Source organism: Vitis vinifera, chromosome 6 (assembly GCF_030704535.1).
Source record: "Vitis vinifera cultivar Pinot Noir 40024 chromosome 6, ASM3070453v1".
NCBI lineage: Eukaryota > Viridiplantae > Streptophyta > Magnoliopsida > Vitales > Vitaceae > Vitis > Vitis vinifera.
The window spans coordinates 2,735,641-2,755,329 of NC_081810.1; the positions used below are offsets into that span (position 1 = coordinate 2,735,641).

General features: G+C 33.7%; 2 protein-coding genes across 2 annotated transcripts; one reads left to right on the top strand and one right to left on the bottom strand.

Annotated features, from left to right (window-relative positions):
- Window positions 1–473: 473 nt before the first annotated feature.
- LOC100267343 (uncharacterized) lies at window positions 474–10,481 on the bottom strand. Its single transcript, XM_002285375.4, has 5 exons — window positions 10,240–10,481; window positions 7,078–7,392; window positions 4,974–5,175; window positions 1,243–1,471; window positions 474–1,065 (listed from the first exon to the last, which is right to left on the bottom strand). The coding sequence occupies exons 1-5, from the start codon at window positions 10,336–10,338 to the stop codon at window positions 795–797; spliced, it is 1,116 nt and encodes a 371-aa protein (XP_002285411.1). The 5' UTR covers window positions 10,339–10,481; the 3' UTR covers window positions 474–794.
- A 5,393-nt stretch (window positions 10,482–15,874) lies between these two features.
- Window positions 15,875–18,989, top strand: LOC100854250 (uncharacterized). The gene is made up of 2 exons (XM_003632115.4): window positions 15,875–16,204; window positions 18,641–18,989. The coding sequence occupies exons 1-2, from the start codon at window positions 15,925–15,927 to the stop codon at window positions 18,796–18,798; spliced, it is 438 nt and encodes a 145-aa protein (XP_003632163.1). The 5' UTR covers window positions 15,875–15,924; the 3' UTR covers window positions 18,799–18,989.
- The last annotated feature ends 700 nt before the right edge of the window (window positions 18,990–19,689 follow it).

The window sequence follows — 19,689 nt, forward strand, 5'->3', positions numbered from 1 at the left end:
TTGATGATAGATCTGAACCAGCCACCACTACAGAGATCCATCATCTCCAGAACTAGACTTTTGCTGAACAAGTATAAGATCAATCTATTTTCACCTAATGCCTTCTCTTTATTTTGTTTTCTCAGGTGCATTATTAATGCAGTAGAGCATTGCTATAATTTCCAGAATGAAATTTTGAAAGCAAAAAGATTCCTTAATCTTACAGTTATGTTGCAATAAAGTTGCTGTGATTTAGAGTAGGAGCTGATGAGCGTGAAGAGACTCCAATTGGTATTCAAGTCCAGGCCAAACATGGGAGGAAAATCACCCCACCTGAGCTGGAAACCCTAAGCAATTGAGCTAAAAAGGCAACCAAGAACGTACTTCCAACATATTTGCATTCCAAACATGGTTTTAAGTTCATTCTCAGTATGTTGATTTGAACTTCTTCGGGCCAATGGATGGCTCTTAATGGAGATCACACTAGTGTGATATAAGAGCTAACAAAGCATAATTTCATTCAGAGTACGATATAGAATATCTTTTAAGTGGGTTCACAAGCCTCCCCACATTGTCAGCAGTCATCAATTTCCATGTATCCTATATTATGGGACCACATATTGGAAACCCAACTGCTTATTGTCATGATTTTCATTACATAGTTCTACATTCATAAAATCAAAGATGAAAAGCAAAAAAGTATATAAATTTCAAAAAAAAAAAGAAGAAACAAATAAGTAAAGAAAGAAAACAAAATGGGCACAAAAAAGAGCAAACTATGACCTGTTGTCTGCTAGGCATAGCATGATCTACAATCACGTACGATCCTCATCATGTTGTTGATCATCATGCAACCTAGTTCCAGCGTCGTCTCCATCCCCATGTTGATCTGAGACAGTTTCTCCATCCGTGCCATCAGGTGAAACCGCTTCTTCAGGGCTTGCTTTGCTCCCATCTGTGAAACCGTTGGTGGGTTCTGTGACATCATCAACTACTGGTTGCTGCTTCTCCATCATTCCAGACAAAGCCAATCTTGGTGACCACTCAAGAACATCATCTATTATGTTTGAGACCCGCTTCTGATACCTGCAAGAGTAGAATAATCACTTCAGACAGACACATGGCAAACAATTAAGATATAATCCACTCCTGGGCTCCCAAGATTTCATGTCATGGATGACATTTGGAAGATGTATGGATCTTAGACCATTACAACACAAGCCAGTTTCCCAATACATGTGTAGCATTAATAGTGAAACTTACCTGGCTCTTGCAGCTTCATCAGGGGCATGGTGCCTCAGCAACAATATAAACAGCACAGCCAACACTGCAAACAAAAGCCTAGCTGTCCACTTTGGGCGCTCCTCCTCATCTTTATTGGGCAAAAACCGGAATAATTCTCGTAGTGTTACTTCCTCTACAAGGATGTTAGGGAAAAACCAGACCCGCTTTCCAAGAATTATCCATAAAGCACCAAAAATTGCAAGTCTCACTGCATGTATAAATAAAAAATAAGAATAAAAAATTAAACAAATTGAAGCAATCATTCTAGCTTCCCAACAATTTATCATCTGCCACCAATCTCTTCCTCATATTTAATTATCCCCATTAGTTAAAGATTATAGGAACAGCAAATCACAAGGCTTGATTTAACAGTAATTATGACGAGTCATCCCCCTACTTTAGGCACACACTGCAACTGATCTCTTCCTCGTTTTTTTTTTTTTTTTTTGATAAGCAAACACAATTCAATAAAAAAGGCTCAAAGGCCCCAACGTATATAGGGCGTATACAAGGCAACAAAGGCCAAACAAGCAAAAAGTCAAAAAACAAACCACCCCTTAACTGGAGGCAAGCCACTCCGGGAAATCTAAAAGGGAATGCGGCTCCTCTTCCATATACAATTTAGCTCAACCCCAGATATTACATACAAAAGAATATTTAAACCTCTAAATTGCTAAACCCCCCCCCCCCCCCCCCCCTAAAGGCTAATCTATTCCTTTCCTTCCAAACCATCCAAAAAATGAATAACGGAACCCCAACTATATAAAACCTCCTTTACAGTATTAGGGAACACCCACTTGACCCCAACTAAACCCAACACTAAGTCCCATAGCACTCTGGTCACTGTACAATGAATAAAAATGTGATCCACACTTTCCGCTTCGCAAGCACACAAAAAACACCGATTAGGGAGCTGCCAGCCTCTCTTTTGGAGCCTATCAAGAGTCAAGATCTTTCCCCAAGTCGCTTTCCACGCAAAAAACATGATTTTAGTTGGGACTCTTCCCACCCAAATTTTGTTTTTCGGAAAATTGACATCCATAGGCCTATCCAGCCAGCTATACGCATCCTTCACTCTAAACTGCCCACTTCCCCCTCCCTTCCAAGAAACCGAGTCATCCTCCCAAGTTATCCTGAGTCCTCTCAACGCTTGGAGCAGCTCACCTACCATCTCCACCTCCCAGTCATTAAAATCCCTTATAAATCTCAAATTCCAACCTCCTTCTTCCTCGTATTTAATTATCCCACAGCAAATCACAAGGCTTGATGCACATTTAAAACTTTTTTTTTTTTTTTTGATAAGTAATTTAAAACTTTAATTACAAGAAGTCCCCATGCCCTAGGCAAGGGCACACAGGCACTCATGTGCATACACCCTCATGCATGCGCACATGCACACCCACCCACAGGCGTGTGCACAGACACACACATCCATGCACACATGGAGCATTAATCTCAAACCTAGAGATACAAATAATATTGATTACTCTGAACCCGGAAACCACAAGTTATAAGTTTGGAAAGATTATTCCACAATCCTTACAGCTGTCTCATTCCAGGTGAAAGACACAGTAAATTTAGGCTTAAAATTTTATGCCATGGCCACAATATGCCTACACCTCAAATAAGATAGAGGAATTGATCATCATAGGAAAGTCCGAAGGTGGTCAAGTATCCTCAAAGCTGTTATTTGTTAAAGTACCAATTTAACATAAAGCTTAAGTTATTAGGTAACAAGTCGCCAATGTTGAACTAAAGCTGAAGTCTTAACACTCCATCTTATGGGAGAAATAACTGAGGTTTTGATACAATGTTTAGATACTAATTAACCCAAAGGTTTAAGTTGTTATGTAATGGGTCAAGGATACATATCAAAAACAAAGGCTAAAGCCTTAAAATTATCCATATGAAGAAGCTGCCTTCAACTGTGGTTTGAGATCCTAGAATCCTTTGGCGACAAAATCCAACTACTCCACCTCAAACATCTTATAACATGACAACTGTGAATCTCTTATCCAAGGTGTGTCACCCCACAAAATTATCATTTCTATTTTGACATTCCATCACATTTGAATATGAGTCAACAAAGAATACTACTCTCTATGTCCCAATCATGGACCTATGACAAACTGTGTCGAAAAGAATGATTTTTTGTTCATACATTTCTGATAAAATGATACAATATTTATGGTGTACAATCTTACAAAATTAGGAAACCAAATTACACAAAGTAAAGAAGTTGTCTAATTCCTAGAAATCATCTATCCGACTTAGAGCTCCATATTTAACCCTCTTGCTTCTTCAATGATAATAGAATGAGAAACATCAGTTCTGCTACCTTAGTCTAAATATTTTTAACTACTAGTATTGGTAACTTGCATCCATGGGGACAATTTAGCCCTTCTCCAAATTGACCTTCAAGTAGTCCCCATACAAAAGCAAATAAAAGTATGCCAAGGCAAACTAAACTGATCTGGCTCATCCTAGAAAAAAAACACACTTCCTCCAAGAGTAAACAAAAAACACACAGATCACTTTTGAAGAGAGTATGCACCCGTACAAGGTCAATACCAAAGTTATGGTGGCATATCCTACCCCAAAGTAATCCTTTACTAGCATTACTGTTGATATGCCTTTGGTGCCTTTGTACACAGCATGTATACTTGAGTGTTTTTTTCTAGGTGTTGTTAGTATAATAAATTTCTGCCTATCAAAAAAAATTACTGTCACTATGCCTTGTTCAATAGAAGGCTCATCACAAATTAGCCAATCTAGAAGAATCATCACTCCAAGTCTAATGATATTTCTCTCTCAAGAAATTAGAATGAATAAGTACTCCTATGGCCCTTTAAGTATTTTTAATCCTCTTACTTCATCATTGATCAATTGAAAGAGAAATATCATCTTCCAATTCCTCACTCTAAATATTTGTACCTAGAAAAAGATTTGAATGTAGGCGCACTAGTAGTAACTTAATCGCCTTGAAGTTTTATCCAGGGTTACTGTATGACTATCTCACCAATGGAATTTTAAAATTGGAAGTAGCTTTCGTGCAATGTAAGAATCCAAATCAACAAGATGATATGCACTTGCCAAGGTAGCTCAGTTGGTCAGGGCGAACACTAGGAAGTATGATCCCAATAAGTGGCACATAGTCTTGGGTTCAAATCCTACCAATGAAGATACCTTGAATTTACTTAGTGTTAGTTGTTGCGGGGCGGTAAGCACCCTAACATTTAGGTCCTCATGGAGAATCCTAAGGGCTTCACCATGGAAGGTTCTTGGTTATCAAAGAAAAAAAAAACAAAAAAAAGATTTTATGTGCGGGGCAAGCACACATAAGATAAAGAAGAAACTCTCTCTAAGAGTTAAAGGAAGAGTATGCTTGTACAAAACTATGTGAATAGGGAGAATAACAAAGATTTTCTAGCATGGATATCAGATGTACAACATAAAAAATAATAATAATAAAATAAAATAAAATAAAAAATTATTCTGAAGAACTGCCAATGCCTAAAAGGTGCACAATATGCATAATTATCAGCCAGTCCAATATGGCAATAATTTAAAAGGTACAAAATGGTACTAGATTTATATGTGACACCAGTACTCCATAACCAGGTAACAACAGTTAAGAAGGGTAAAAGGTGCAGTGCCTGAAAGAAAATTATGAATAAATTAAAATAAATAATTAGCTCTCCAGAACTTACATAATAGCAGGGAGAGTATGAGTAGTAGAACACCAGCACATGTATATAGTACTAGTAACTTGCACCTATGAGGATATACCGGAAACAAGCAAATAGCAAGAGTCAACACAGGCCAGAAAAATGAGAGAAGTGTCTGCCACAATGGCCTCCGTTTGACAAATGTCCATGCGAAAAAGGCATCATTTTCAGAAAATAAATGATCCTGTAAAACAGAGTCAGCAAGCAAAGTAATATGGTATCAATAACTTGACCTGGATAAATGGTTACAGAAGCATGATTTCCAAGAGAAATTGAACAATGCAGTAATCGTATCTTGAGGTGATGTTAATTGAATGTGATTGTATCAAAAGATCTATAGAGCAAATATAGCAAATGCAAAAGAGTTAGCCAAGGTAACAAACAACAAATCACAAACGAACAGAATAATGCAACCGCTTGTAAAGCAAGGAAAGCACAAAATTTCATTTATTTAACTGGACAGTCCAACTGGAAACCATGATTGAGTTCCCCATGACCCACCAAAATTAAGCGTCAATGTACACATCAAAGGAGAACAGCAAGTTTACATTACATGTAATAGTAAAAATCAGTAATTGTCAATGGGATCATTATCTTAAATATCCGTCAATATGTTGATAATTCCAATATTACAAGTATCGCATACACTTTCCAAAGTTTTCACACAAATTTCCCTTGTTTGGCTACTAATTCCACTTATCAAATATTCAATCAACATCTCCCGTAAAATCCCCAAGTACTCAGAACCTCAATATATACCATGTTTTTCCCCAATTTGAAGCACCATTTTAAAATTTGGTCACTAGTTGCAGCTAGTCAACCAAATTGAGATCCCCACAGTCATCATGATATAAAATGGGACAAGATATGGCTACAAATTGGGCCATGAAATAAGATATTCAGATGGAATTCAGAAAAAATTTATTCCCAATTTCAACATATATAATTCAGATGAAAAAATAACAGAAACTCATTCAGGAGCTCAGGTGAAATTAGAGAACATCAGTTTAATATTAAAAAAGAAAAAAGACAAAACTGGATTTCAAAATACAGGCTGTAAATTTAGAAATTCAGACTTAAAATCCAATTCGTCATTCAAGGAGGAAAAATATCTTGCCACCAAACTGCAAATTGGAAACCAGGATGTGAAGTACGTGACGAGCAATTTTAAATGTAACAAAATTCAATACACATCCCTTATCATTGAACTGAAATAAGTGGTGAAAGAAAGCTATGTCAAGGCTTCTTCCAATATTGCTTTTTCTGAGATCTGCATAATGCTTATCTCTTCTACAGGGTTTCTTTTTGGATAATTTTATGATGTGTATGAGAAAAAATTAAGAGATATGAATTGCTTGGAACATGACATGATATATAATTTGGAACAAGTCAAATCAAACCACATATATCACATTTCAGCCAATCTACTACAAACATTAACGTCCTTGAAAATTTTTAAATTATAAATCAAATGAAAAGCCATTGCTCAATTTTCTCTGAAGTCAAGGATGCCATGAATCATATCAAATATTCATTTACAACTTGAACAAATGACCCATAAAATCGATGAACAGGAGCTCACCTAAGAAATCCAACCAGTGTAGCAAAAATTATTGAGCAATAACTTTTTGATGGTCATGGAAAGAAACAATGAAATCGACCAAATTAAGGGTATAAAGTAGACCTCCAAGCCATTTTGAATCAAATTCTGCCCTTTTAACCATCAGATAGGCAGATTTCAAAAAAAATTTCTTCCTCTTGTTTTTCTTTAAACAGATTTATAAGAAACATATGTAAACAACAAATCAATTCTTGAGAAGGTTCATTGTAGTATAAATGATCAAAGACCATTAATGTTACTTGTCATACATAAGCTGGTACCAAAACAAAACAATATTGCTAAGCAGACTAATTCCATATAGGCAGTGGAGAGGAAAAAAAAGTAAGATGCCATCATAATATGAACAGTAAAATCAGAAATTCAAGTGGTTCAACTGCCTCTTTGGACAAGCAATATGTTATATTCATAAACTAACAAAATCAAAACATTTAATTACCTCCTGAGGTGAAAGTTAAAAGAACTTACAGGGAAGATCTCTAAATGTGCTGGCCAAGTAGACAGTTTTTTCTTTCCAGGTCGAACAGTTTTCACCACACGATCACAGCGCACTAAAAGATTCTTCCTCAATAGAACATTGGCAATATCTTCTACTTCTAGGTTTCTATCTGATTCGAGTATCTCTTTAAGTTCTGGATGATTTCTCAAAAAGCTAACAAAATCCTTCCCTCTAAAATATTCAACACGTGTCTCCTGTAAGACAGCCCACCTAGATACCAGATCCTTGTGATCCCTCACTTTCTCAGCAAACAACTGAAAAACATCCTTTTTTGCAGCTTGTTTCTGAAATTTGAATTTACAAACAAAGGTAAGGTCAAATACCAGTAAAGAAGGAAGGAAAAAAAAAAGGAACACAAGGCAACTCAAACAAATTCACAAACTGTAACCATAACCAGAGATTAGTAAACCAAAATATTGCAATTCCCAACCAAAAGTTATGGAAAGTTCACCAGATAAAGGTCTGCATCAAGTACAAAGCATATAAACAAGCATGATCAAATATAAACAAGCATGGTCAAAAACCTAAATTACAAACTATAGAGAGAAAATGACATGAGCACGAGGCAAGCAGACAGAATAAGCACTAATGTACTAAAATAGAGTCATAGTCCCCTTATCTATCCATTCCTTCTATGTTTGCAATGCAAGAAATAAAAAAGAGATAATTTTCCATCCACCAAATCATACACAAGGTTTTCGCTCATAAGAATTTCTTCACAAAAGGTTCTTTTGAAGTCAAAATAAGATTCTTATATAACAAACTAGGCTTAAGGAAAATCAACAACATATTAGGAGGGCAGCATGAACAAGAACCTTAGCAACAATAAACCATACCAGATGACACTAAAAAGTCCATCAGTGTTCAAAAATTTGTATCTAACATGAGGAAAGTTAGGTTTGGGTCCCAGTCCAAAATACTCATCCATGTAAGGTTCCTCAATTATCAGGGAAAAATAAAATAAAAAAGGCGAGGAAAGTTAGATTCAGTATAATCAAGTCGAAAAATCAAGCAGTCAAATAAGAAGGCCCATGAAATAAGTTAAAAATAAAAAATTTGATCCATCACATATATAATTGCCATGAGGAAAGGGCACCAAGATATAAATTTTAAAGTTGAGCTAAAGCGCACAGCTTTCACAGAGGGTATTGATGTCAAGAACCTACTCCTACTTCCAAAATTTTGAGATTTTGATCACAACAGGACGTGCAGTCATTTTCAGTAGCCAAATATTCTAACTAGGCATGAGAAAATTTTTGCCATCTCTGAAACCTTTCCTCTGACAGAATTTATACAATCATGCCACAAAAGAGAAAATCTCATTGTAAGGTTTAGATTTTCCTTTGTTATTTCCATCTTTGCATGTCTTCTCATATTGCATGTGGTTCGAAGACTGCATGCTTTAGATGGAAGAGTAGCAGAAAACATCCTGACTTTGATGGCAGTTGATGATCATAGGGTCACAACAGGAATCTTGGGTGTGAATGGATGGACAACAGGTCTTAAAAGGAACTTTATCACAAGTATGAAAAAGAATGTAGGTAAAGGGAACAAAATGGCAATATCCTATTTTCCTCCTAGCAACACATGCACAAGAATAACATTGACGGTAGGTTTCTTATGTTTTCAGGAGCATGACTTAGAAATCTAGGGAGGCTTTTTCCAGAATTCAAGAGCAATGGAGGGTTGGAGGATGACTGTTTTTATATGGATAAGAAAGTTAACTAGGACCCTGAACACTTGCAACTTTGGCATTATAATCCCAGTTGATTACATGGGTCATGAACAATAAAGTCCAACTCAAAGAGCTATAATTAGGGTTCAAGTGACTAGGGCAAGTACCTAAAGATCCAAAATTAAAAAAGAACAAGTTTCTTGTAAATAAGAATCTATAAATGCATCTAAAACATATTCCCCATTCTTAACGACTCCATTGGGAGGTCATTGGGCAATGTCTACAAGTTAGAAACTATACAGAATCCCCACTTTCAAGGCCTATATAGATGCACAACCTTATAGTTATAAAATATTCCTCTCCATAAGCACTCTTACAAAACCAATTAGACACATAAAGGATTCTGCTGAGAGGGATAAACACCTCTTCACAATAATATGCCCCAGTTTCCAGGGAAGAGAGAACTACCTATAAAATCATTAAAGTGAATTGGTGTTGCCCGCGATGAAGGAAGTGTTACCGCTTTAATTTGAACTCGACTAAGAACCTGTGCCTTTTCGAGTCCAATAAAAGGAGAGAATTCATTGCAAGGAAATTTAGGGGCTCAGAAAATTGACATGGAAATAGACATTATTCAGTGTATTATCCATTTCTGAACATCAATATTTACCATATTGGAATCATGAAAAAGTTTGACCCCGTGCCCACCCAAAAGGATGTTCTATTTACAAAATGGGATTTATTTCCTTAGTATAATATAAAGATAAGAGGTCCTCATATGGAGGCACCAAATTTAATTCATTAACATCCTAGTTCAATATCGGTTCAACAATGTCAAAAACATGAATTTTAATGGGTTTGTCCTCCTGACTGATTGTACCATATTGAATTTGTGGAAAATTCGAAAACCGCTGAACCAAAAGGTCAAAAATCCCTCCTTTAAAATATCGTGATTTACTTATTCCAGTCTTAAAATGAAAAAGAACCTCATATAGAGCCACCAAATTTAACTCATCAGCACCCCTAATTCAAAATCCGTTCAACAATGTGAAAAACAGGAATTTTGAAGAGCGTATATTGCTAGCATCAATTCTACCACATTCACTTGTGAAAAGCCTCAATCAATCCCCATCAGTTCAGAAATTCAAAATGCCCCATTCCACGTTGGGTTCCATTCTCTTTGACGAATCCAAAAATTGAAAGGAAAAAAACCCCATCCACCATCACCAAATTCAATTCACCAGTAGCCCTAATCCAATACACTGCTTCCCACAAGCCAATAACAACACCAAAAAATCCCCACATTTACACCAAATTTCACCGCCAAACTCAACAAACACAAAACAAATGCCCTAGAAAACGATCTAAACATACGAACTTTGAAAGAGAGAGGAGAGAAAAATTTTGAAAACCCTAGAAAAAAAAAAAAAAAAGGAACGGGGAACGAAGAGCAAACCCTGGGAGGAGTGTCGGAGTTGGAATCTCTGATGCCATTTTGTAAAGATCCTGATTGTCGTTTCACTCTCTTTTTCTCTGCTCCTGATGACTTCTTCATCTTTGCTCTTTCACAATACTTTCCTCTCTTCTGATTCTGTTCTTCCCAATGGGGTTTTGTGTCCGCTCAGAACTGAACTGGGTTCACGTCAACTCACCAACCGGTTCGCAATTATTTCCTTGGAATTATATTTAGAAATAAATAAAAAAGAATTTATATTCTAACGCCCGTTTTGGGAATATTTTTAGAATAATTTTTTATTATTTAAAATAAAAAACATAGAAAATATGTTTGATTTAAAAAAAAAAAATATATATATATATATATATATATATTATTTTTTATTCTTAAAAACGGAAAATATAGTATTTTTAAATAACAATTTTTAGTTATTTTATATTATTTTTACTTTTTTTTAATAATTGTTTTAATAAATAATTATATAAACATATAGAATAATTAAAAATAAAACACAAGATATAAATTTTATTTTTAAAATATTAAAAATAGATTAAAAACATTTTAGATTTCTAAATAAACTTTTATTTTATAAAAATCAAAAAATTATTTTCAAAAACTATTTTTCATGATTATTTTTAAAATTTTGAAAAATTACTTATAATATTGAAAAATCATTTATAGTATTTTATAGAAAAACATTTATTAAGTGATTCTTCTAAAAATATTTTTATATAAAATACTTTCCTTAAAAATACAGTCAAGCATACTCTAATTTTTATAAAAATAAAAAATACTTCCACACATTATAAAAACGTCAACATTTTCAAAATAAAAAAGTGACAATAAAAGAAAATGACTCGCCTCATCAACAAATTAAAATAATGGTTGTTTGGATTATTAATCAAGTTTTAGAAATTAATCTATGATTGGAAAACAAAAATTAGGTTTTAAATAATATAACAGGGTTTTGGGAATTAAATAGGATATTTGAGCTCGTTTGGTAACTATTTTTTAAAACAGTTTTTAAAAATTGTTCTTTTATATTTTGTAAAACAAAAGTTGGTTTGAAAACCTCAAATGTCTTTCACCTATTTTTAATATTTTTAAATATGTTTTAATCATTCTACCCAACTCTTAGTAAATAAGTGAAAAATAATAGAAAACGATTAAAATATAGAGAAAAGGCCTTATTTTCTATTTTTAATAATAAAAAATAGAAAATAGTTTTTTTTTTTTTGTGAAACCAATTTTCTTAGGTTTTTTGTTATGAAGATGGGAAAACTGTGCTTGAAAACAATTACGAAATAGACCATGATTTTTAAATGATATAATGTAGTCTTGAAATTTATACATAATATAATAATTAATTATTGTAACACTTTAATAATTCAACTTAGCACACACTAAATGTCATACTTGAAACTCATATTGAATTATAGTTTATAACATCTTTAATTGCTTTTCATCAACATAATTATAAGTAATTTTACTTTAACACTATGTTTGCTTCAAATTACTAAAAAAGAAAAAAAATGTTAAAAAATGATTTTACCTTGTTTTATGAAAAATACAAAAAAAAAAATCAAATATAATTAAAATATAAAAATAATTTATTAATTTTAAATATATCTTTTATTTTTCTTCTTTTTAAAATTTTCCTCCTATTTTCTTTCCATTGTATTTTTCCTTAAATTTTATTTTCTAGAAACCAAGCATATGCCATGATTAGGAAAATAGACTTTGATAGTTAAGTTTTCAAAAACTTTGAATATATAAAATAATCCCGGTGACATAACAACAATGTGTAGAAAGAGTGTAAATAATTTCTATTTTTATTTTTAGGAATTATTTTTAATTTATTTTATTTTATTCTATTAGTCTTGTATTTTTTAGAAGAGTCTCAGAATTATTGTTATTTTATTTTATTCATTATATTTTTGGGAAGAGTCTAGTGGAGTCTCATTCATAAATCCCCTTCCACTTTGAGTCATATTCTAATCACAATTAAATTCTCATTGTGACTGTGTTAGTGGCCTATAAAAACAGGTATCCCGAGCTTGAATATTTTGAGGAAGTATTTTCATATATCCATTTGAAGGAATTTTTTCTAAACCTGAGCTGTACAAAGGCTTATAGATCTGTTTATAGACCATTGGTACCCTAATGCACCGAGTTCATCTTCGAGGAGGGTGGATCTATTTCAAGAATTTATCACACCTCAACCGATAAATTTTTTTTCTTATTTATTATGTTATTTGTGTGTATCTTTTTTACTGGTCTTTTGTTTTCCTAGCCTTAAATCCAACACAATGAAAACGATTTTCTCAGAACTGTTGACTGTTCACTTAAAATCCAAAATTTTCCAACGGTTAAGGTGAAAGGGCCAGATAGCATGTGATTTGTAGGGACAGTGGCTTTGATTGGTAGGGACAATGACAATGGCTTTGACCCATGATGGCTAGCCTTCTTACGGGTCAAAGATAATTCATCGTGGAGTTAAGCCATCAAAAGCAAAGGACCCTAGATTGGTGGCATTCAATGGATGGTGGGTATTATAAACGCATTCCAATTAATGTAATTTATATGACATTTCGATTCAACGTAGCTGTCCGTTTAAATGTCAATGCCCACCATTTACTTCCTAATTCAATAGATAATTCCAATTTCTCAAGTGACATCTTATACATTGTACCTTAGTTATTATCAAGGTTTGAAATATCAGTAAATACGAATTTTAAGGATATATCGAAAGTATGATGAATCGAAAATTATTCAAAATTTATTAAAATATTTGAAAAAAACTCTAAAAATGATGAATATAAGCAAAAATATAATGTTAAAGTTATTTTTTAGGGTAATTGATACGAGTATGATTAATGATAATATTTATTAAATTTTTATAAAAAGTTGTTTGAATTCTTTTAATATATTTATATTAATTTATTTTAAAATTTTAAAAATATTTTTATTAAAACATGTTTTATTACATTTTAAGTAAAAAAATTAAATTGATTTATATAAAATATTATATTTGAGATTTAATTTTTAAAATTTTATTACAAATACGATAATTTTTTTTATTAATACTAATTTATTTTAAACAATTAAAAATTATTAATAATTTATCTTATCAAATCAATTTTAATTTATAAAATATTAGGACTTCATTAAATTTTTTTTATATTGTAGCAAATTTTGAGTAAAATTACATTTTTAATATTTTAAAATAAAAACATTTAAAATTAAATAAAATTAAAAGGATAAATAAATAAATAAAATTAAGAGTGAAGTGACGGTAATTTTTTTAAAATAGGATTAATGAGATAAATATAAAAAGTAGTTAAATAAAAGGATAATATAAAATAAAATGATATTATAAATTTAAAATAAAAGATGTACTAAAAATAAATAATTTAAAAATAGATAAATTAAAAAAAAATCATAAAACCGGTCACCTACATTGACTTTTTCTAAGATTTTGTTGAAATTCTTGTTAATCGATAAATGGTGTTTCAGGTCCATCAATATCCGATATTTCGATGAAAAAACCAACATTTCAATCATTGGTTGTGTAACGACATCCCTTTTGTGACCATGGCAGATTGCACCAACCCCACACATCACCCTTCTATTAGACATGTGGCATCCCTCCATCTCTCTCCGGACAAGCACAAACAGGTCGGAACACCCAATTCGGCCCCTAAGTATCAATGGTCGACTACCTTGTGTTCCCTTAAGAGTGCATGACGCGTTCCAAGCAGGTTCCCTAACTAGCTCCCACGAGCAATCATTCTTCCCCCTACCAGAAGTACGCTCGACGGGATGTCTCCTTGTCCTTTCAGGCGACTTGCTACACTCTATACCATGCCGCCTGCAGACTGAGATGACAGGCTAGCCACCAAGTCACCCCACCAACAATCTCTATCAGTCGCTTGAAGGATGATGATTGCTCTGCCATCCTCTATGCTGCCATCATGACTACGAAAGTCAATAAGTCATCTCAGTACAAATGTGACAAGGCTCCAAACACTATAAAAGCCTTCCTGCGGCCCAAAGGCAAGAAGGGGGAGTATTCTAATCCATTCTTTCCCAAGCTCCTAAAAAGAGGGCATTCTCTCTAACTATTCATCTGACTTGAGCTTCGGAGGATGTGTTTGAACATCCTATCCGAACATCTTTTACAGGAATAGGGGAGAAGTGTTTCTTTCGATTAACTTAGCATCAATAGTTTGTTATTAAGAATTGTCTTTCATTAGGGAGGTAAGTGATGCCTATATGTTGTAGTCATAGCAACTTTGAGGGTGTATCCACTTAGGTTAATGCTCTTGTGGATTTTTACCTTCAAGTTTCATAAAGCTTAACTAGACTAATGGTTTTGATTGAACATTTGTGTTTAGGCATAACAATATCTGTTTTCCTTTAGTCTAGTTGTTTTTCGGTTCATGGTGTTCAAGAGATGATGTCACATCATATCACTTGGAATAGAAAAATGATAACAATTACTTAAACACTATAGTTCTTGACATCTAATGAAATCTTTCCTTTTTTTGTTTATTTGAAAGGCAATCATTTACATATCCTTTAGAAGGAAAGTAACAAACCAGCTTTTGATAATGGGTGGTTGAAAAGTTCTTTTGTTTATATTTTATAATCTTGTACAAAGATTTATATAAATGAAAGACCTTTACTTTTAATAAAAAAATTTTAATTGGGCGGATGCTAAGTGAGGGTAGGTGTTGTTTTCCGTAACATTTTATTTTTTTACCTTTCAATAATGTTATATACTTTCTATGTGTTTGGGATGCTTTTTGGGCACCCTTTCTCTTTATATATATTATCTTGATTCGACATATAAAAAAAAATTCTTAGTGAAAATTAGGAGAGAAGAAAGGTTGCACCACCCAACACATAAGTGTCACGTAAAAAATAATTATAAGTAGGTTACTTGCCATGTTTGAATATTTTGAGTTAAAGTTTGACCACTACATCTCATGTATGAGCTCTACACACGGGTTTTGGGCTAAAATAACCTTATTACGAAAAAAAAAAATTCAGTTTAACTATTTTGCAAAACTTATTTTCAAAATGATAATTTTATTTTCATATATGAGTCATATCATTAAAATATATTTTTTTTTTAAAAATTTAAATTGAAGTCTCAATTAGCAATTGAGGTTTTAATTGACACCTTAATTGATACTTGTGACTTTATTTTTAAATCGAGTAATTGAGACTTTATTTTTATGGGAGAATAATGTAACACTTATATGATGATATAGAAACCATATTAAATATAAGTTTTAAAAACGACCTAAAAGATATATTTTTGTATTCAAACATGTCATTTTGACTCAAAATTCCACACATAACCCAACTTGACCAGCCTAGGGCTGAGCCCTAAGCTCCAATCCAAAGGCAATCTCCAACATATTTGTGAGGGAATTTCATCCCCTTCAACTTGAATTAAAATTTGATGGCTACCATTTAATTTAATTTCAAACATTTTCATTATTTATTTAATTTTGGGTTTGTCAAAAAGCCCAGTTCGAAACCCAAGTCGAATTAAGCTCTTAGCCCAGCCCAAAGAAGTTTGTTGTAAAGGAAGCAAAACGGAGAAACTAAAACGACGTGTTTTCCTTATTGAAGATAGACAGTGGCAGTGGTTGTGGTGCACCCATCGTTCAAATGCTTCTTCTGCAATCTCTCTCTCCGTCACCACTTCCACCGCTCTCTCTTTCCTCCGGACAACCCATCTCTCAGTTTCTATCACACTGTGTTGGTAATCATCCCACCTGGAGTAGGAGGAGAAGATCATCAGCAAGCTCTGTTTCTACTGTTCATGCAGTTGATAAAGATTCACAGCAGTTCGAGGTTGACCCAGATAAGGCCCGTGAAGCGCTTCAGAAGCTCGATCAGCAGCTTCAGTCTCTGTCCCAGAAACAAGATACTCCTCCCAGGAAAACTGGTACTTTCACTCTCTGTATTTACACTTGCCTCCGTACGTACTGATGAACTTGGAAAAATTTTGAACTTCTGATGAAGTTTTTTTGAGGGTTGCAGCGAGTGTGATTTGATTTTCATGTAGGTGGTTGCATGTAGATTTGTGGGTTGGATTTATATTCTCTGTTTGACGAAACGCACTTTTTGTTTTGCTTGGTTTGGATAGATATGTGGATTTGCGTTTGGTTGAACGGCCATGGATTGGAGACTGCCTGCTATGGTTTTGATTCGCTAATTTTCCAGCAATTTTCTTTGAGGGTCTGATCTAGAAATTGTCCAAATTGATCTGTCCATGGCTCTACTTTTGCAATAATTTAATTGTTCAATCCAATGCTTCCCAAATTGTTCAAGTTCCAAAATTTTGTCTAAAGTCGGGCTAAATTAGCACTAGGAGACAGACCAAATGTGACCATCTTCAGGCTTTAATGGTAGACAATGTTCCCTCTTCGGGAGTAAGTTCAGTGTTGGAATTTGGGTGATTAGAACCAATATACCCCTTTTGATTATCTAGGGCTAGCATGGATTTGGGGAGTGAAGGTAACCATGTTGGATGTTCTGTTTTTTAGCTTTGTAGTTGAAGAATGTGGTTACCAGTTTAGAGTATTTTAGAAACATTTCAATTCATATTTCTTATGGATTCTCAAGAAGAAAGAGGTTATGGTCACTTTGGGGAGTAGTGGGTGTGGCTTATGCAGTGATGTATGTGTTCTGTGGTGCAGCTTAACAGATAATTCATTGTTGTAATCTAGTACAGGTGGTGCCACATATGTTCTTGCTATTATTGGAACTTGGAAGGAATTTCAATTTTGGTTTTTCGGTATCATGGATTGTGTTAAAATCTTAGTCTGCAAGAAACATTTCTATTTCCCCAAGACATACTTACACTGCTGTTAGAGTCAATTTTTGATGTTAACATGAAGCAACAAGCAGGACAGGTTTTGGAATGCAATGACTATTATCTAAAATTTAGATCTCCCTTTCAAACTAATGGGCTTTGTGACCAAGTCTGTGTCATATTATAAAGGCTCATGTTGATATACATATATTGCAATCATTCTTTAACAGCTAATGTTTTTTGGACAAGTGGTGGTGTAATATGGTACTAGAGTGTTGGTTCCCAAACGTCCACAGTTCGAACCTCTTTGGCTCTTTCTTGAGTGTGAGTATGAGATGGAGAGAGTGCTCTATCTGTGGATTTTGAGAGAGGTGCTGACTAGATAAGAAGGCACAATGAACTGTCCATCCCTTGTTTAAGAAAGCAGTGAGCTTTTCAGAAGGGCACTTTGAAGCTATACAAACAAACTGGTTATTGAGACTATTACAAATGATCTCTGTTGACCTATGAAAGATAACTTATATTAAGAATTATGTATAAGCAGATGGATTTTGGTTACCTTTGGCCTTTTTGGAGAAGCCCCCGTATGGGATGGATGGGGGTTTAGTGTCATGCAACTGGCTGCTATCTGCTCATAAATATAGGGAATATTGTGTTTGCCTTTTGGGTTCACAATTCTTGCCACTGGTTTACCACCAGAAGGGTTAATAAGATTCAGGTGATTCGTACGCAAGATTGTGATTATTTAGAAACTTCAATGCAAGATTATGATAGTTCTGAAACTTCAGCCAAAAAATTGCACCGATGAACTTTTCTAATTTAAACATATTCTTCTATATAGTATACGAGATGTATGTGGTATCTCAGCATTGTATGCCATATGATAGGTTAGCAAATTGTGTTACTGATTGAGCTCGCATATTTCTTCTTTTTCCTCTTTGGATTGCTAAAATCAGCCTTTGAGTTTTAAATGGCTTAAAATCAGAAACAAAAATGTCAAAATCTGAGGAATTCTAATCTAAATTTGAAGCTTTCCCATGACATAGATTGGACTATGAATTCAAATTTGCACCAAGGATCAATCTACATTTTGATACCTCTCTCAACAAGAGTGCTTTTGGTTGGAAGTTTTTATGATGATCGGGTTTGTGCTGGTAGTTGTATAGGCTGCTTTCAGTTTAATTCTTCAAGAGCTGCATAAGATTTATACATACAGCAACGGTTTTTTTCTTGTGGCTAAGTTATTAAACATACCTAAGAGAACATGATAATCATCTATATATAAGATTAACTTTTGAAAGCTCAACAAAATCGGATTTCTCCAATGTGTTTGAGCTGTATGGTTTGCTTTAATGGCTGTCATTTTCTATAATGGTCTCATTCTCAATGAAGTGTTGAGTAGAAACACAATAGAATCTCTCGATTTCCATGGGAAAGATATCCTGCTTTTTCAAGTAAGGAGTCATTCTTCTTTCTGGGGACAATGAGTTTGAATTCATTTACATTTGTAATCCATTGAGTAAAACTTGGTATACTAATATTATCTGTGTTTGTAATCAACTGCAGCTTCAAACCAGAATCTTGCAGGGGATCAAATGAGAGAAGAACCGGTGGAGTTGTCGGGATCGTTTCTAGCATATTCAGCTCTTGCACTCGTCGTCTTCACCATTTTCTACAATGTACTATTTCTTACAGTGATACAACCCTCCATAGATGGACAATAGCCAGTTTTAACTACTACTGCTACTGTGACAAAAGCTCCAAATTAGCAGTTTTGAGATGGTGGCTTCTAATACCAGAAGCTGAAGTTTTGGCTATTTGTAAGCCAAAAAAAGGAAGATTTTTATTTTATTTTGTTGCAGAAAACTCAAAGCAATAGTAAGAATTTCCAGGCCTTGTTTGGACTTTGGACTAATCTAGGCCTTGTTTGGACTAGCGTTTTGCTTTTAACTTTGGCTAGAAGTTGAAATTAAAATCATTCTTTTGACGGGATGGTTTTATATTATTGGACATTAAATAATTTCTCCTTTTTTGCTTTTAAATTTAAGCATAAAGTTGAAATTAAAATCATTATTTATTACTTATCCTATATATTCATACATTGGTGTTATCATCTATAATTAGAGATGACAATGAGACGGGTTTTTACGGTATCCGTTTTGCCCTACCCCTAATAGGATGAATTTAAAATTTAAATAAAAGGGTTAAGGGTGGGTTTGGGATGGCAACCCGTCTTGAGCATGCCTGTTGTCATCCCTAAACATAATCTATATTATTTGAAAATGATAGCCCTTGAAATAACATTTTCCTAACCAAATTCAAGGGCTATATAAAGTGAAACATTTTCCTAACCATAAAATATTTTATGGTTGTTACCATCCAATAAAGAAGAATACCCTGATTTCATATATACTGGAATAGTTAACTGGGTGAATACCCTAACTACATATGTACTGGAATATTTAATAGGGTGAATACCCTAACTACATATGTACTGGAATATTTAACAGGGTGAATACCCTAACTACATATGTACTGAAATATTTAACAAGGTGAATACCCTAATTTATATATACACTGGAATCTCCTGATTAAAAACAATGAGTAGAAAAATA

What these genes read in the sequence shown, in the direction of transcription:
- LOC100267343 (XM_002285375.4), bottom strand. Translation starts at nt 10,338, where the DNA reads ATGAAGAAGTCATCAGGAGCAGAGAAAAAGAGAGTGAAACGACAATCA. An exon ending in ACTCCGACACTCCTCCCAGG is followed by an intron (nt 7,393 to 10,239) that starts GTTTGCTCTTCG and finishes TTCAAATTTCAG; the next exon opens with AAACAAGCTGCAAAAAAGGA. An exon ending in CACATTTAGAGATCTTCCCT is followed by an intron (nt 5,176 to 7,077) that starts GTAAGTTCTTTT and finishes TCTGTTTTACAG; the next exon opens with GATCATTTATTTTCTGAAAA.
- LOC100854250 (XM_003632115.4), top strand. Translation starts at nt 15,925, where the DNA reads ATGCTTCTTCTGCAATCTCTCTCTCCGTCACCACTTCCACCGCTCTCT. An exon ending in TACTCCTCCCAGGAAAACTG is followed by an intron (nt 16,205 to 18,640) that starts GTACTTTCACTC and finishes AATCAACTGCAG; the next exon opens with CTTCAAACCAGAATCTTGCA.